Source organism: Scardinius erythrophthalmus, assembly GCF_964197995.2.
Source record: "Scardinius erythrophthalmus genome assembly, chromosome: 2".
In the NCBI taxonomy this organism is placed as follows: domain Eukaryota; kingdom Metazoa; phylum Chordata; class Actinopteri; order Cypriniformes; family Leuciscidae; genus Scardinius; species Scardinius erythrophthalmus.
Window position 1 is genome coordinate 11,755,575 of NC_138222.1, and position 18,731 is coordinate 11,774,305.

At 34.9% G+C, this 18,731-nt stretch overlaps 1 protein-coding gene across 7 annotated transcripts in view; it reads right to left on the reverse strand.

Annotated features, from left to right (window-relative positions):
* mpdz (multiple PDZ domain crumbs cell polarity complex component) overlaps positions 1-18,731 on the reverse strand; it is a 105,498-nt gene that overhangs the window by 32,034 nt on the left and 54,733 nt on the right. For 5 of the 7 annotated variants that reach the window (XM_081391777.1, XM_081391781.1, XM_081391778.1 and 2 more), the window contains exons 17-24: positions 18,199-18,408; positions 15,963-16,070; positions 15,524-15,682; positions 9,101-9,212; positions 6,510-6,708; positions 4,304-4,345; positions 1,278-1,370; positions 1,078-1,173 (exon numbers count right to left, since the gene is read on the reverse strand). In XM_081391777.1, coding sequence (XP_081247903.1) covers positions 1,078-1,173; positions 1,278-1,370; positions 4,304-4,345; positions 6,510-6,708; positions 9,101-9,212; positions 15,524-15,682; positions 15,963-16,070; positions 18,199-18,408 — 1,019 coding nt within the window. The remainder of the gene's footprint in view (positions 1-1,077; positions 1,174-1,277; positions 1,371-4,303; positions 4,346-6,509; positions 6,709-9,100; positions 9,213-15,523; positions 15,683-15,962; positions 16,071-18,198; positions 18,409-18,731) is intronic. The other 2 variants (XM_081391782.1, XM_081391780.1) reach the window with 1 other exon arrangement.

An 18,731-nucleotide genomic window follows, 5' to 3' on the forward strand; every position in this document is an offset into this window, starting at 1 on the left:
ACAAGAAGTAATGGCAATTTTCCAAACATTCTAAACAATACATTTACATGACTTTCTACAGTTGCCCTCACTGATTAGTTGTACAATTAATTTGATAAATTAAAATTCAAGGTCTGTAGATGATACAAGCCTAGTTAAAAAGAACATGAGTTTCACATATATATTGTAAAATAATAATTGATCTCTTTTTAACAATATTTATAGTTTATGCACTATAACACATTCATTCAATGTAGTCAAGGGCAATTTTCACATTTCTTACTCTTATAAAGCCACCTTCTGTGTGTTTTCTCTGCATATTTTCCAAGTTTTGTTAAAAAACAAAATTTAGTGGCATGTGGGATCTGACTCTTTGATTGCAGGCCAAGAACTTTAACCACAGAACCAGTGATTAAGTTTAAAGTTTATGTTTAATAACTTCAGTCTGGCATTTTAAAATCCAATATTTGATCCAATACTGAGCCAATATTTTGTGAGTCGGACAAAGTTTTGCCAATATAAAGTCCCACAACTGATGAACATTTTCACGGTCAACTTTGTTGCTGTGTTACAGTTAAATCATTTGGCATATGAAAAATCTTTTGATAAATTTCGCCTGCTGGGTCATAAGATAATCAGGCCAAAATTTGAGATTGAGATGAGATGAAATATTTGGTTAAATTTTTCATGAGCTGAACTCAAAGATCTAAGACTTTTTCTATGTACACAAAAGGCCTATTTCTCTCAAATATTGTTCACAAATCTGTCTAAATCTGTCTAAATCTGTGAGACTTCTCCTTTTCCGAGATAATCCATCCACCTCACACACATATAAATATATATATATATATATATATATATATATATATATATATATATAGGCCCATTTCAATAACATACAGAATTTTTTGTCAAAATTAAAAAATAGTGGTATAATATGGTGAAGATCTTAAAGGGTTTGAGAGTGAGATCCTAAAATTGGTCAGACTGATGTTCAGACCCTCCGTAATGAATGCATCAAACTTTGCTCCAAACGGTTTTAAGGAAGAATAATGAGAATACTAACAATGTTAGTGTAACTTTTATATTTGTACTTACCTCCTCGGTAGATTCCAGTTGTTGGATGCTGCTGTCTGTCGTTCACTCTCCTGTCCCTCTCCATCTTCTCTCTCTGGAAGATCTGAGACTGTCTGACTAAACACACAAATACAAAACTCTAAATTTTTGTCCATTTTACGGCATTTTACCATGAGTCAATGAAGCTGACATGAGACAGTGTGTGAGTCAGGTATACGTACTGTTGAGTGTTTTTGCCATCAGCGAGATCATCACTCTGGAGCTGCTGGCTCGCCCTGTATTCCTCTAAATATTCTGCAGGTACATACGTGATTCTGCACACACAATCACATGGCTCATAAGGTAGTGCTAATATTTCACTCATCAGACCTGTCATCAATACTACTGGAATAAAACTTTAAAGAAATGCCCTGAGCTCAATCAACAGCATTATGCAACAAATGCTTTCAATTGAGACTAAATTGCATTTATTGCCTTTTGGTTTATCATAATTATGGGTAATGTGCAATGTTTTCTGCCTATCTCTGCCCAATGTGAAATCATAATGAAATCTAGCAATGTGATTGTCAACAACAGCCACTGGTTTATTGGTTAGTAAATGAATGTGTAACAGCAAAACAATTTTCTAATTTTTCTTTTGCATTATCCAAGTCTCAACAGCAAGACTGATAATTTAGCTTTAGATAATTATATATATTTCCTTCATAAGTTCACTGTAGAACTGTGTAATTTATTTATTTGAAATAGAAATTTTGTGACATTATAAATGTCTTTTTTGATCAATTTAATGCATCCTTGCTGAATAAAAGCATTCATTTCTTTTTTTGTGACTGTCAACAACAGCCAGTGTTTTATTTGTTAAATGAATGTGCCACAGCAAGACGTTTATTTACTTTTGCATTACGTCCAAAAATTAAAACCAAATAAAATCAGAATCAACAGCAAGCTTATAATTTTGTGGTGTTTGTGTGTGTGTTTTTCTGATCAGGAGTAAAAGCAGAAATGGTTTATTTGCTTCATCAGTCCATTGTAAGTGAAGATGACAGATCTAATGTAGGTAAATCAAACCTTGTTTTGAACAATTCATGCATGCAGGCAGAGAGATCAAGACATTAGGAACCATGGCACATCGATGTGAATCAAATATTCATTATCTCCACGTTCATTGAAATGCTTCATTAATGAATGAGAATCGATGGCTGGAAATCAAATCATTACCATGAGAGAGAGAGAGATGTTAGTCAAAGATGAACAACACAATACACATGATGTTAGGAAGAAATGACGGCCTGGAATGTTAACGATGGAAAAATAGCCTCTTGTGAACAAGTATGCATGTTACCAAGGAAACTACGACCTGCTCTAACACTGCTTGTTACAGATGTAGCATTCTTGAGTTTGACTAAAATGTGAGTGTTTAACTCTTTCCCCATCAGAATTTCTTTTAAGTTGCCAGCCACCAGAAGTGTTTCTGATAATTTTCACAAAAATGTCATGGCCCCCAGAATATTTTGTTGTATGAATATCTGAACATGCAATATACTAAAAGAAGGAAAGAATTTTTTTTATTATTCTAGTTTCATGCATTCTTTTTTATCAACACTTGAATGTGGGTAAGTTTCTTTAAAAAAAGCAACATTTTGAACAAAAAAATATTTTGAGAAAATCGTGTTTAAAAAAAAAAAGATTACAAAGTGCATAAGCAATGCTTTAATCGTTTGTTTCTGCTCCTTTTTTTGTCTCTGTTTTGATCCGGAGATTCTTTACTTTTTCAGAAGATGCGTGATAGCGCCCCCTACCATATGACGGTGAAAACACAGAAAGCCACGGAAAGAGTTAACATTAGTAGGGTCAAATCCATTATACAGTACAATTATGTCTGTATCAAAATTTCAGTAAAAAATGAATTATTCTCCAAGCCCAGCTTAATGTGAAGATAAAACTATAAGAAAGCCATGAACTTTCTTTAAAGGTTGACTTCCTCGAAAAGTGTAACCACTGTGATGGCAATCACTATTTTTGAACTTCTGTTTAGTGATGCTAGTGGTTTAGACCTTACACACTTCAGCTTTAAGTTAACGTGGTGAACTGTAAATCATTTTGCTACTTTGGTGTGAATAAATGTTGCCATATGGCCATGTTCACAGGTGCTGAACTAACTGGCAATGTATTAAGAAATATTTTCAGGTGTTTCTTCATCATTTCATTTTTCTAGTTAAAATGTTTTGAAGAAAACAAGTTTTTGGAAATTTGCTTTAATTGTGTTCAGTGTCACATGATCCTTCAGAAATCATTCTAATATGCTGATTTGCTGCTTAAGAAACGTTCCATTTTATTATCAATGTTGAAAATAGTTGTTTCATATTTTCGTGGAAACCTTGTTACATTATTTCAGGATTCCTTGATGAATAGAAATCTAAAAAACAGCATTTATTTGTAATAGAACATAAATGTAACATTATAAATGCTTTTACTGTCACTTTTTAATGTGTATGCATCATTTAATGCATGTCAAATGCATTCTTGCTGAATAAAAAGTTTTTTTTGTACAAAAAAGTATAATATTTCAATGATTACAAAAGTGATTATTATTTTATTGATCCTTAATAAATTGTAAGCAGGAAGACTTTGAATTTGTGTACTTGATGATAAGATTATTATTTTAACATTTTTATTTCCATCATGTCCATTAAAGTAGATGAATTGGGTCGTCTTCTCTTCGGTGTCATTTCATAATGGCAAATACGCAAATATTAAAAAAAGTGAAACCAGAAGTGAAACAAATCAAAGTGAAACAATTTACAGTAATCATAGTTATCTCGTATAATTTGATCAAATAATAGTGAAAGGCCTTTTTACAAAAATATAAAGTAAAAAAAAAAATCTATACACTAAATATAATATGATTTTAAATATAATATAATGTAACATTTTAAAAACTAAAAAAAAAACTAAAATAAAGGTACTGCATAATAGAAATGACCCAGTAATGATCATTGGCACTCAGCAGAAGAAAGTCATACAGGTTTGGAAAGACATGAAGGTAAGTAAATTATGACAGAACTATCCCTTTAATGCTGTTGTCAGTCGTTAAAATTGAGTGCGATTACAACAGAATGGAAGGAGGAACAATCAGGCTTTTTAGATAAACCTCTGTAGCGACAGCCCAAAATGCAGAACGGAACGAATGCAAGCAGGGAGTGAGGACAGACAGAGTAAATCAAGCCCAGATGAAGGGAGTACTCACACAGAGATGGGACTGTGCTCTTCCCCCGCAGCACCTGTGGAACTGGAAACGTGAAGAGCAGTTTACGGACGGCAGCCGACACAGATGCGGCTGCCATCAGGATGCAAAATAAAGCAACTTACAGTACTAGTTACTACAACTAGTACAAGCTCTCTGCTGCGAAACGAGTTCTGCGACGGGTTCCCTCGTAAAAAAGAAATGCACTTAAGTGTATTTTAGTGAGCATTTTTAGTGTACTTCATATCTAAAAAGTATGTTTTTAAAAAACTGCTATTGTAGATAAAATGAATTAAATAAAAGGCCACTTAAGTGTACTTAAAGAGTGTACACTCTCATGACTGTTTCTTAACACACTTAAGTACACTTTTAAAAAGTGCACTGTAATAATGTCAAATAAAAAAAAAACATTAGTTTAAAGTATTTCAAATCATTATGTTTTAATAATCCTTTGTCGTGCTTTAAAGTAGTACACTTATTTTGATGTGTTGACTAACATGCTAAAGTACTTGCTTAGAATTTTAATTGTATTGTGTCGATATCACATTTAAAGTTAATATATTATAAATGTAATAAATTGCAGTTTCATCATTACAAATATGTAATTACAATCAATTCTATTATAATAATAAACATATATTAAACATGACATTTTTATAGAAATTAAAGTAAGATGTATTTTAGTGTACCATAAATGCTTGTCAGTACATACAGTAGTATACTTTACCAATATTACACATTTTCAAAAAATAACAGAATTATGATATTACTTAAGCACTTACATAAAAAGGACTTTTAATATACATTTATTTATAATTCATTTTCCTATAATTTAAATTAATGTTCAATTAAGTGTTTGAAAACATACAATTCAGTTTTCAAGTATATTCTTTCAAATTATGCTAAAGTGTACTTCTTTTTCACAAGGGTTCTTGATCACCATTGGGCACTGATAAGCCTGTGCTGGTTTATGAGTAATGTTTTATGAATGTTTGTTTAACCTTTTATTGTATTTGTAAATTCTGGAGTTCTGGTGAAGTTAATGGCTCTATTAAATTTGCAGTACTCATAAAAAGCAATCAACCATAACCCCTGACCATTCATAAACTTCATTTTAACAAATTTTTCCATGCAATTCAAAATTGAAGTACCATCAGAATGCAACACAGCTGACATGCCGTCCCAAAATGTGTTTCCAGACACAGAAAGAACAGCAAGATGCGCAGTAACATCCAATTATGCCTGTCTGCATGTGTGGCAAGTTCTCCTGTGACGCTGAAGTTTATTCTGTCGTCCCTCTGTCATTCTTAATCGTGTGTGTAACAGACTAGACCTGATAGACTCAAGGCCTGTTCACACCAAGAACAATAACTATAAAGATAATTATATTAGCGTCCACACCAGCGGACGATATCGTTCTGTTTATTATAAGCGTGTGCTTGTCTGCTTCTTTAAATGCACAAGGTCATTACAGCAGGATGGATTCTGATTGGCCGTTCATCAGCTGGATAAAATCGTTCTGAAAGTGATTCCAACAATATTGTTTCTCTGTGCCGTTATCGTTATAGCACTGGTGTGAACTCTGCTATTCTTTAATATTGTGAACAATTTTTTTAACTATATCTTTATCGTTATCTTTATAGTTATCGTTCTTGGTGGGAACAGGCCTTTACACTACTGTTCAAACATTTCTTATTACTATCAATGTTGAAAAAAAGTTTAAAAGTGCTGCATTTATTTGAAATATAAATCATTTGTAACATTATAAATGTCTTTACTGTCACTTTTGATAAATTTTTTCAATCAGTAATTTATTCGAGTACAATTTTACACATCTCAAATTTTTGAGCAGTAGTGTATGTTCAGTGATATGGAAATAAACAATATACTGCCTTTTAAAGCAAAGCAAATATTGATAAATGTGATTTTTTAAATGATTAATTAGTATATGTTATAATTCATGAGATTCTTTTAATTAAAGAATTAATAGCATTAGCACCAGAATGTTTTTTCTTTTTTTTTTTTTAAAAAAGACAAATGAACTCCTCTGTTTCGATGATGTAAAACAATAAAACACAAACCCTTTCTAAAGGGAATGTAATTAGCCATGTGTCAAGAAACAAAAATAGAGAGAGGTTGATTTCTACCTGAGAAGTTGAACAGAAGCTAAACTCGAATGCCTGAATCAGGGTTTGTTTGAACATCTCACCCCATGTCTGGTCCGATCAGAGAGTGTCTGCGCAGCATGGCTCGCGCCTGCGCGTTGGTCAGATTTCCTGTCAGTTCTCCGTTGACGGCCAGAATAAGATCTCCGACCCCGAGTCGTCCATCCCGGCTGATGGAGCCACCATGAATGATGCTGCGGATCAGCATTCCTGCTCCATCCTTCAGCGCACACACGGTCATTCCTGAAACACACGCGAGTATAAAATTTGCTCTCTTTTAATCCATAAAATGGATTAAATAAATAGGTCACATGCCCTATTTGAATTTTAGTATTATACAGGGTGGGCCATTTATATGGATACACCGTAATAACATGGGAATGGTTGGTGATATTAAAGTCCTGTTTGTGGCACATTAGTGTATGTGAGGGGGCAAACTCCTCAAGATGGGTGGTGACCATGGTGGCCATTTAGAAGTCGGCCATCTTGGATACAACTTTTGTTTTTTCAATAGGAAGAGGGCCATGTGACACATCAAACTTATTGGTAATGTCACAAGAAAAACAATGGTGTGCTTGGTTTCAATGTAACTTTATTTGTTCATGAGTTATTTACAAGTTTCTGACCACTTATAAAATGTGTTCAATGTGCTGCCCATTGTGTTGGATTGTCAATGCAACCCTGTTCTCCCACTCTTCACACACTGATAGCAACACCGCAGGAGAAATGCCAGCACAGGCATCCAGTATCCGTAGTTTCAGGTGCTGCACATCTCGTATCTTCACACCATAGACAATTGCCTTCAGATGACCCCAAAGATAAAAGTCTAAGGGGGTCAGATCGGGAGACCTTGGGGGCCATTCAGTGTGTGAAGAGTGGGAGAACAGGGTTGCATTGACAATCCAACACAATGGGCAGCACATTGAACACATTTTATAAGTGGTCAGAAACTTGTAAATAACTCATGAACGAATAAAGTTACATTGAAACCAAGCACACCATTGTTTTTCTTGTGACATTACCAATAAGTTTGATGTGTCACATGGCCCTCTTCCTATTGAAAAAAACAAAAGTTGTATCCAAGATGGCCGACTTCTAAATGGCCACCATGGTCACCACCCATCTTGAGGAGTTTGCCCCCTCACATATACTAATGTGCCACAAACAGGACTTTAATATCACCAACCATTCCCATGTTATTACGGTGTATCCATATAAATGGCCCACCCTGTAGTTACTACTACTATAATACTAATAGTAGTAAGTATAGTATTATTGTCACGTGGGTGGTTGTATAAACACACATGAAGATAAAGATATATGCAAAAAGGCAATATTTAATAAATCCACAGGTAAATCCACAAGAACAGAGTAACACACAACACATCCATTAACTGATGACACCAAACACTGAACTGAAACAGAACCAAACATACAAGTGATAATGATGATGATAATGAGTGAACAGCTGAACATAATTAGTGTCCGTGACAAGAAATGAGTGACGAAGGCAGACAATGATGAAACACAAAGAAAACTTATTTAAAAATAATTAAAAATAAAATAAATAATTATAATAATAATAAAAGTATCACTTTGCAATGCAAAGGCAGATATTTTAGTGGGAATTATGAACCCCTTACACATAGATGCTCTGCTCCAAAACCCATTGAGCTGCCTACAGATGTGGCATTGTAGTTGTGTATTTAAAATGAACCATTTTGCCTGATATTTGTGTGCTTAAATTTTCTGCTTATGAGGGTATTGCATGGCTATCTTGGTCTCATTTGAGCAACACTTAGTAGTGGGTGTTAAGTCAGCATGGTAAAAAATCCTCTGCCAGGAATGTAAATGTACTTTAATTTAAAATCTTCCTAGATCAAGAAATAGAGAGCATTAACACCTGTGACATTAAAAAACAAGTCCAGTTCCAAATGAATGCGAGAGATTAAAATTTAATAACCTAATAGTGTATTTTGGCAAAGCAGACTGCTTCAGATTGCTGCTCTGGGATAAAGCTGTCCCTAACTGCTAGTGTACGATCCCACAGCCAAAATCACTGTAGATCAGTGGCTGGAGAAAACTTCCTATTTTCAGCTTGTATTTGACCTTTGCACAGCAAAATTTTGCGGGTAAATTGTAGGCATCTCAAAAAAATCCATGCTTTCTTGAATTTCGCATGATGTCCCAAAAAAATTCTCCATGCACATTTTGCATTAGGTTCAAGTTTGTTGAATATTGACGCACAAAATCACTGTGTTGACCAATTAGAAAGCAACTTGGTTTGGAAGTGACCTCTGTGTGAGTGGTGCTTTGTTCATTGCTACACTATTTGCAGTGTACAGTGGAGCTTTACTAATAAGCTAACAGCTAATAACTGTAACTGTGTTGTTTGCCATTTCAAAAGAGGGTGCTTCTGAAACTGGGGACATATTCATTTACATTCATTTACACAACATAACAGCCCTTGTGAAAAAGAAGTGCGCTTAATTTTACTTTTACACTATTGAGTGTGAACTTTTAGTGTACTTCAAATCTTGAAAGTAAATTTGAAATCTGTAATAAGTACTCTTTAAAAAAAAAAATGCTGGTGTACTTCTATTTCACAAGGGACTACTCATTCCCATTCTCATACCTAGACTGGAGCTGCCCTTGACCACAGTGATGGTCCTCTCAAAAGTGCTCCCCGTGGTGACGTTTAGCTGCTGGGTCTCATCTGCGGTGTTAGCTGGAATGAAATCCTCTTCCTGTGAGGAAAAAAGGTTAGAATCCTCATCAAAAACAACATCAAAGACTGAAGTCAAGGACACAGTGTGATGAAAGACGTTAGTAGGATGAGGTCGGATTGTAAGGGTCTTGTGGGGAAGCAAGAAGGATGGGAACAGAATGGCAATACTAGATTAGCAATAATGAGTGGTGCTTGACTTGACTTTCAAAACTCTCCACCACAATGTCAGAGTAGGTCTGGTCACTTTTCCAGTATTTACTATTACTAAGGTATTTTGAGTGGGTTCAAAGGTTTGATGGCAGTAGTAGGGCAGAACGATTTGGGGGAAATCTAATTGTGATTCTTCTTATAAAATTGTGAATTAAAAGTATGGATAAAATAATAATAATTACAAAAAAATATATATATTGCTATTAATATTTCACTCAAAAATAAAATTGAGTATTTAATAATAATAATAATAATAATAATAATTGTATATTATTATGCTTTATATATTTTAAATAACTTTATATTATATTTTTAATATTATAAAAATATTACTATTATTATTATTACTAAAAATGTAATAAGAAATACTGTTATTGTAACTAATTTAACTCATTTATCACATCAATTTGAATAGGATAATCCTGTACCATATTGATATAAAAATAAAAGAGAAAGAAAATATATTATATTTTTAATATTATAAAAATATTACTATTATTATTATTACTAAAAATGTAATAAGAAATACTGTTATTGTAACTAATTTAACTCATTTATCACATCAATTTGAATAGGATAATCCTGTACCATATTGATATAAAAATAAAAGAGAAAGAAAATATATTACATTTTTTGCTATCAACAACATGAAGTGTATTAAATATTACATTACGTCAGGGTTTCCAAGACCGGGGTTCATGATGGAAATGCAGGGGTTTGTGGGGTTAATGAAAAGCTATGAAGTAATTAAATCCTAAAAATTCAAATGAATAATTTAAAAATAAAATCAATAAAAACGTACAAAAAAAGTTTTTTGCTGCATGTCATGCAGTGTTGGGGGTAACTCATTACAAGTTACTTGAGTTACGTAATCAGATTACTTTTTCAAGTAACTAGTAAAGTAATGCATTACTTTTTTAATTTGAAATAAAATATCTAAGTTACTTTTCCAAATAAGTAACGCTAGTTACTTTTTCACATTTATTGACTGACAGCTCTCCTGTCCCCGTGTTGAGAGAAACAAAGTGAGGTGGTGGTGTGTGCGCTGTGTAAACATGATGGTTATTGTAGTTCTAGAGTAAATGTGAACTTACTCATCTCACTGCTCAAAATAAATAAAAACAGTAAAATGCAATCTGAGAATTTTACTCAACTTTTATAATTAACTATTAAATTACACAAATATACTTTGTGAATTTTATCTCACTTTATTAATGTCTTTGCTGCTGACCTTCAATGATCTAATGCAACCATACTAATAAGCAAAAATTACTTTATAAGATTTAGAAATAAGAGTGTTGAACTTCCTTCTCCTGTATATTATTGTTCTTTAATCCAGAACAGCAGCGCAGCTGAAAGGTTAGTTTGAGCGGCACCCTTTACTGTACAAGCGTAAATATACATTTCCTTCAGCCTGAGGCTTATTCAGTTCACTTTTGGTGTGAAAGGGCCTTAACATTTGCCAAAAATATAACTTTTTTGTTGGTCTTGTTATTAAAAAAAACAAACAAGCAAGCCCAGCCCAGGTGAGAAGAAAAAGTAACGTAAAAGTAACATAACACATTACTTTTCATAAAAAGTAACTAAGTAATGCAATTAGTTACTTTTTGGGGGGAGTAACGCAATATTGTAATGCATTACTTTTAAAAGTAACTTTCCCCAACACTGATGTCATGTTACCATTAACGACCGTGAACTTCATTTTATTATTATTTATTATTATTATTGACTTAATTTTATTATTGACCTAACGTATTAATTTAAAATCTCAGGGGGTAGTTCAAGAAAATATATTAAGTCATAGAATAAAGGTTCAGCTGACAAAAAAAGTTGTGAAATCACTGCATTGCATGTAAATATGAAATGACATGAATTTGTACATTTGAATGTGTTTGAAAGACAAAAGCCTTCTAAAGACAGTAATACATGGTCAATGACTCATTGAGTGATAATACAAATAATAATGAATGTGTTTGTAAGGAGCTGATTAGATATGCAGTGTTTAAATGCTGAGAAAATCAGTTTGCAGAGAAATCTCAGTTTTCAGTGATAGGCTCATGACTAGTGGCTGGTCTGTGTTTGCAATTCCACAAACCTGGAAGACCCTCTGAACATATATAAGTAGTATACTAGCAGTAGACTTTTATAGAAAGGAAAATTTACGAGACAAAAAAGAAGTAGAATCAATGAATTATGAATAATTTACTGCCACTGTGACAATAACATGTAATAGAATAGAAAATTAACTGTAGTCAGATTAGAGTTCTCAACGGGTCGGACCGACAAACCGGACGGGACCCACGGATTCGGGCCGGGTTCGGGTCGAAAATATAAGCAAATGACTCGGGTCGGGTCGGACCTCGGGCTTAATCTTTTCCGCTCAGTGAAAAAAAAAAAAAAAACATTTATTAATCATCGCTGCTCTTCACCATAAAGAAAGTCTGGCTGCTGCGTGCAACGTGCATCATGGAGAGGGGCGGGGGCAGACCTGACGCCGCTGCATGCATGCCTTTAGCCTGGAGAAGAAGATGGAGTTGGTGAAAAGTAAACTTGCCGCAGGGTGAATTCACCGTCGCTACTACAGGAGTGGGAAAATCAGAGGTCTGGAAAGTTGTTTGTATTGTTAAAAGGCATGAACATTAAAGGTTGATTTAAATTCCCGTCTGCTGGTCATGATAATACGTGTATGAGAGGAAAAAAAAAATTATCGTCGGGCCGTGGGCCGGGTTCAGGCAGATAATTCATGATGGTGTGTCGGGTTACATCGGGTCCGGGCTTTAAAAGCCACGGGCCGGGTCGGGTCGGGTTGTAATTTTCAGGCCCGTTGAGAAATCAGATTACTTAAGTATTTTAAAATGTAATATAATCTAATTTTATATTTTTGGAATATGATGACTTAATCCAGATTACATGTAATCAATTACTACCCAGCACTGTGTATAGATAATCCATGAAAGATTCTGTTCAAGAAAAACCCTGGTAAGACAAACATCTGCAGTTTTCCTTACACAAATTATCAATTGATTTATATCCACAATTAGAGTCAAATCAGCGGCAGATAATCTCCTGATAAACAGTGGTGTTAATGACCTGCTGAAGTGCAATAATGCCAGAGAGCAATCATTGGTGAGAGCCAGGGGAGAGTATTTCTGAATGTAGCCATGATTCATACTGCTGTAATTGAGTTTGCTCATGCAGAATGATTCAAGAGGGACTGAATCACTCAGCTATGAATCTGAGCAGAGACATCCCAAAGCAGGAGCCATAAAAACGCAGATAAAGCACAACTGATGGGACTCGAAATAATAAAGTCGCAAATTACAGAACAGAGTACAGTTGGGCCTGTGGCATGCTGGTCTTGAGAGAGTTTTCCTTAACAATGGGAGTGAATGGAGCTGTTAAGCAAATGACATGCGAGGAGGTATCGGGGTAATTTACCATCAGAAATGTATCTGGGAAAAATATAAATTAGCAAGATTTTTCCTTCCACATCACAATGTGAAAGCACATACTGTATATCTCCAAGCATACTTGAATGGCTTTTAAATGCCACAGGGTCAAAAGTGACACGAAATATGGGTACACATTTTTATATTCTATTTATATGCTATTAGCAGTTTTCAAAAATTGTGGAACTTCTATATGTCGCTTAGGCCGTGTGTCCACCAAAGCGTTTTTTCACGTGGCTGGCGTATTTTTGCAATTTGTATTTATTGTTTTCAATGGGAGCACCGCATTTTTAAAACGGCATGAGCGTAATGAGGTGCTGAGCGTTTTTTACAGGTCGCCGAGAGTTGAAGAATGTTCAACTTTGGCTAAAACGCAGCGCTCATCACTGTCACTTTTTGTCACTCCACTTTTTTCACCAATCACAGTGGAGGAGGGGCGGGACAATATACCACACCGACCAACCGCCACATTCTGCTTGTACAACGTCAACAGATGACAACAACAAGCATAATAATGGAGCAAAATAATTTAAAACAAGAGCCAGAGAAAATACATTACATTGTGTCGACATTTTAATATAGAATCAACACAGAAACAAACTATGCGTGAAATGAGATACTACTGTAGTAACACTTTCGCGGATATTCCGTATCATAACAAGCAAAGCGTCAAAACGCTCTCAAGCGCCCATAGCTAGGCGTTTTCAGCAGAGCGCCCACCGTTTTCAGCTGGCTAAAAACGCTTTAGTGGACACATGGCCTTGAGGTGAAAACACTCAATTTAGAATTTACTAATTGTCATTGTTTTATATGTTTATTATATTTCTTATATTATAACTGTATTAGTTGCATTTTATGTCGAGAAACATTCACTCCTTTTCAAGACTTCTAAAACTGTCACATCTGTGATAATTCCTACTCTTGTGAAAATGAAGTGTTCTTAATTGTATTGAATGTGCACTATTAAATGTGCACATAAATGTATATTTTTTAAAAACAGTACATGCAGATAATATAATATTATTGAAATAAATTGCCACCTAAGTGGACTTAAAGAGAGTACACTTTCATGAACATGTTTCTTAACACATTTAAAAAGGGCACTGTCACATGAACATTCTTTTGTGCTGTATTTGGTTTTGTTTTCTCTCTGTCGGCTTAGTACCACTGTTTTCTTGTTTGTCTCCTAGGTTCTCATTACCCTCTTGTTTGTTACTATGGTAACTCATTAGTTCCCTCATTTGCTACACCTGTGTTTATCCAATTATTTCTGCTTGCTCTTAGGGGCTGTTTATACAACACAATTTTTAACTAAAAATGTAAAACTTTCTATGTATTTTGGCCGTACATATACACGACAACTGCGTTTTGGGTGCCTGAAAACGCAAACTTTTGAAAACGGGTTTCAAAGTGGACGTTTTTGAAAACGGTCTCCGTGCAAACAACAAAAACGCAAATCTCTGAATATGATGATGTCATGCACATACATATTACATGTTCAGTCTATAGTGTTTCATCGCCATCTAATGGCCAAGCATTAGAATACAGCGTTTTAGTTGTTTTTTGCGGATCCGTGTGAATGGGGATCATTTTGACAATGGTGTCGTCTGTATGCGGAAAACTCAAAGGAAAAACTTCTCTGTTTTAAGCATTTCGCTGTCGTGTAAACGTACCCTAAGGATTTATATGCCTGTGTGTCTGTTCTCTTTAGTCAGTTCTCATTAACATTTGCACTTAGTGTGGTTATGGTTTATCTTCTATAATCAGGTAATAAGACGTCTATTGTCAAGACAATAGACAGAAGAGCACATGGCACAAGGAAACATACATGACAAACCATGTGCTTACACCAAATCATGACAAAAACACAAGCAAATAGCCAGTGAACACAATCACAAGTCATGTGCTCAAATAAAACAAGACACGATAGACAGAACATGGAGCGCGAGTGTCCGAACCCTGACACGGAACTGAAAACCAAACTAGACATAAGAATCTGAAAACCACGCTACGGCCATGAAACAAATTACACATACAAGACAAAGACAAGATAATACAGGGCTCTGTAACAAAACCAAGAATAAACTAGACCGAAGTGAACCCTGACATCATATAAAAAAACTGTTTTAATAATCTTTTAATAGACGTTTGTCTTAATTATTTTAACTGCAGTGTGTTTTTGACATTACATTTAAAGTTAATATATTTACATGACATACAAGTTGGGTTGTATGTCATGCAAGTTCAATTACAGTGTAATTGTAACAGAGTAATACAAATTAATTACATGTACTTACAACAGGGTAAGGGTTAGGATTAGGGTTAGTTGCAAGTATGCACAATTTAAAGTAATTAAATAGTAATTATAGTAACTACATATAACTTGTAACAATGACACTAAAACAAAGTATTACCACAAGTTTCAACAGAAATGACACTCTAAATTAGTCCTTTTAAAAATCAGTTAATATGTACTTTTTTCACAAAGGCAGTTTTGAAACAGCTGCATTATACACATTATAGATAAAACAATACCAAAGGTGTCTTAGCTGGGTATGTTTACTAAATGCTTTAAAGTTTGTATTTGATTATTCAGTGTAAAGCCAAAATCTAATCTGATTGGACATGAAATGTGCATGTTTGAATCTGATTGGTTGCTGAATCTATATACCTTAGGTGTGGAGGCCTGTCTGGTCATCTGATAGGTCAGATCAGTGCTGCAGAAACTGCCATGTTCAGCGATCATTGACTGCAGCAGCTCGTCCTCCTCCTCGAGAAAATTACGCTCAAACGCCTTTTCGTCAGACAGGTCTAAATCACTGGAGTCGATCTGGAAAGGTTGTTATGTAGATAAAAATGATTATAGTATCAGAGAATGATAGTTCAAACAGTTTGGGATGACACCCATGGTTTTAGCAATATTCTTTCTGTATTTGAATGAGTTTTCAATGCTGCCATGGTCATCTCTTGCTAGAAGTTAATAATAAATGTTACTCATCTAAAAAGAGGTGTCTGCGTCCTTTAAACACTGACATATCGCTCCCACAAGAACGTTGCACTAATAACATGCTTTGAAAAAAATGGTTTTGTTGTGTTTTATAAGCACTGACCACTGCAGGCTCAGCGCGAAACACAACTTCCTCCTCCTCATCATCACAGCCCTCCGTCAGGACTAGAGCCGAAAAGATAAAGGAGGAAGAGCCATCCTCATCCTCAGTCTGTAAAGACAGGGAAGTGTCACCTTTCTAGACATGTGACCATCCACTCAATGATCATGTTTATACCACACTAAGGTTGGGTGTTGCGACCAGAATCTGGTATATCATGGTAACTGTATAATTCCGATATGTATACATGTATATACACAAACACTACCATTTGGGGTAAGAATGCATTAAATTAATCAAAACTGACATTTATAATGTTACAAAAGATTTTGCTTTCAAATAAATGCTGTTTTTTTTTTTTTACTTTCTATTTATCAAAGAAACTATGAAAATATGAACCAGCACTACAGCAAATCAGCATATTAGAATGATTTCTGAAGGATCGTGTGACACTGAAGACTGAGTAATGATGCTGAAAATTCAGCTTTTTATCACAGGAATAAATAGCATATTACAATATGTTACAATAGAAAACAGTTACTGTATTTTTGATCAAATAAATGCAGCCTTGGTCAGCATAAAGGAGCGAAAAAAATCGTACCAACCCCAAAATCTCAAACATGGTAGAATGTTAATGTACAGTACTGTGCAAAAGTCTTAGGCATGTTAATATACCCCCCCCCCCCCTCTCCCTTTTGCTGTAGTGTGTCAGTAGGAAATATCAGTTTACTTTTCCAAACATTCTTTTTGCCATTAATTGTAATAATCCAGTGAGATTTGTGTATGCACAAGGAGTCTGACAACAGCCGGTATGATCTGATCTCACCATCGTCGAGTCCGTCTGTGATTACATGAAGAAACAGAAAAAACTGAGACAAACTAAATCCAGAAGAACTGCGGGAACGTCTCAAAGATGCTTGAAGAAACCTTCCTGCAAGCTACCTGAAAAACTATGCGCAAGTGTACCTGGACAAAAGCCGGTTTAAACGCAAAGGGTCGTTACACCAAATATTGATTTGAATTTGTTAATAGAAGTTAAATCATAAATAAATTCAATTTATGATTTTATTTTTGAAAGCATTCTCACTTTACAGCATTTTAACACAAGTGTCAGTACTTTTCACAGTACTGTAGCTTTGCTGATAGGTTTCTTCAAGCATCTTCGTTCCCGGGGGCATATTAACATGCCTAAGACTTTTGCACAGTACTGTAGTGTATATGTGTGTGTATGCAAATGTAAGCAATGGTTTCAGAAGACTTGAAATAATATATTGCAAACAATACTATGACAGTTCTTTTCTATGTTTGTTTTAGAGCTTGACATACATGTTGAAATTTATAAACATTAACAAAAATTTCTACTTTGTATTTTCATATTATTCTTTGTATTTATGATACTTTTTGCAAAAATGTAAATAGGCACCGCATACTGATGCCATGCAGATTTATCTACTGTGTTATAGCAGATTCTTTTGCACGGCACATAACACCCAGACCAAGATCAGAATAAAAGATGAATATTGATTTGAATGAATTTGATTTGATTTGGTTAGAAATCACTGTCATTTTGCAAGTTAGTAGTGCAAGGTTGGTAAGCGAGCTGAATTGTTTGATTAGACATTTTAACATCATTGATATTTATGATCACGTCACAGATTTGATTGTACACTGTTTTTCCAAAGGCAAGAGGAAGAAATGCTTTCTCTGTTTCATTGCAGTTCTTGGAAGTGAGTCATTTGAACCATATTAAGAGGTGATGTTACCCAATCGCACTTGTGAGAGCAGAACAAAAGGGTTTCGACGCACTCATGCAGTCTAAAGGCCTCTCACGAGATTAAATCAACAGAAAAAAAGACTCGATCAGATGACCCATAGTGCACTTGACAACCCACCATACACGCTCCAAACTTATGCCCCGAACCTCAAGGCCTTGGGAGAGGAAAAAAAGGAAAGATGCCAAAATGTGCACACAATCCCAGAATAATGGAGCCAAGATAACAGCTTTGGAAAGTTGAAGAGTTTAAGATAAACTACAGCCCCTGAGAGCTCTTCACAAAGATACAGACACACTCCTCTAAGAAGATTTCATTTCCTGAGGCCTTAAAGGACAGCAGACCTGTTTCATGAAATATTCAAAGATCCTGCAAAGGAATCCTGTTACTGCAACCACAGGTTTCAATAACACAGAAATGTACAGAGGAAAAAGCTGCTTTAGAAAGTAGAGTCTGGTATTTCTTACGGGCAGTGGTTTGGCCACCCCGATGCGGACATCACCCATGTTTGCTCCCTTCAGAGCCTGCACCGCCTCCTCCAAAGTGGCACTCTCCAGGTTGATATTGTTGACGTACATGAGACGGTCTCCCGGCAACAAGCGACCGTCTCGCTCGGCTACACCGTTGGGAACTAACGACCTAATCACAATCACCGTCTTAAGCGAGTCCATTGGGTCCTGCACACATATGAACACACACGCATACATAGAGAGTAAAACATTAACATTATAATTATATTAGACCTGCACAATGATGCATTTAATTGGAATGGGAATTGATGTTTCAGTTTTTGTTTTAAAATATTGGAAGCACATTGATTGATTTCCTTGATATTCACCTTACTTAATAGTTATTTATTTTTAATCATTTTATAGCTTGATAGTATACTTCCCTATTCAATTTCATTGTATTTCAGTTCATGACGATCATTCTGCTAAACAAAGAAAATTTAAGTCGAAATAACAACAGAGTGAGTAAGGACAATATTTATTTTTAAGTT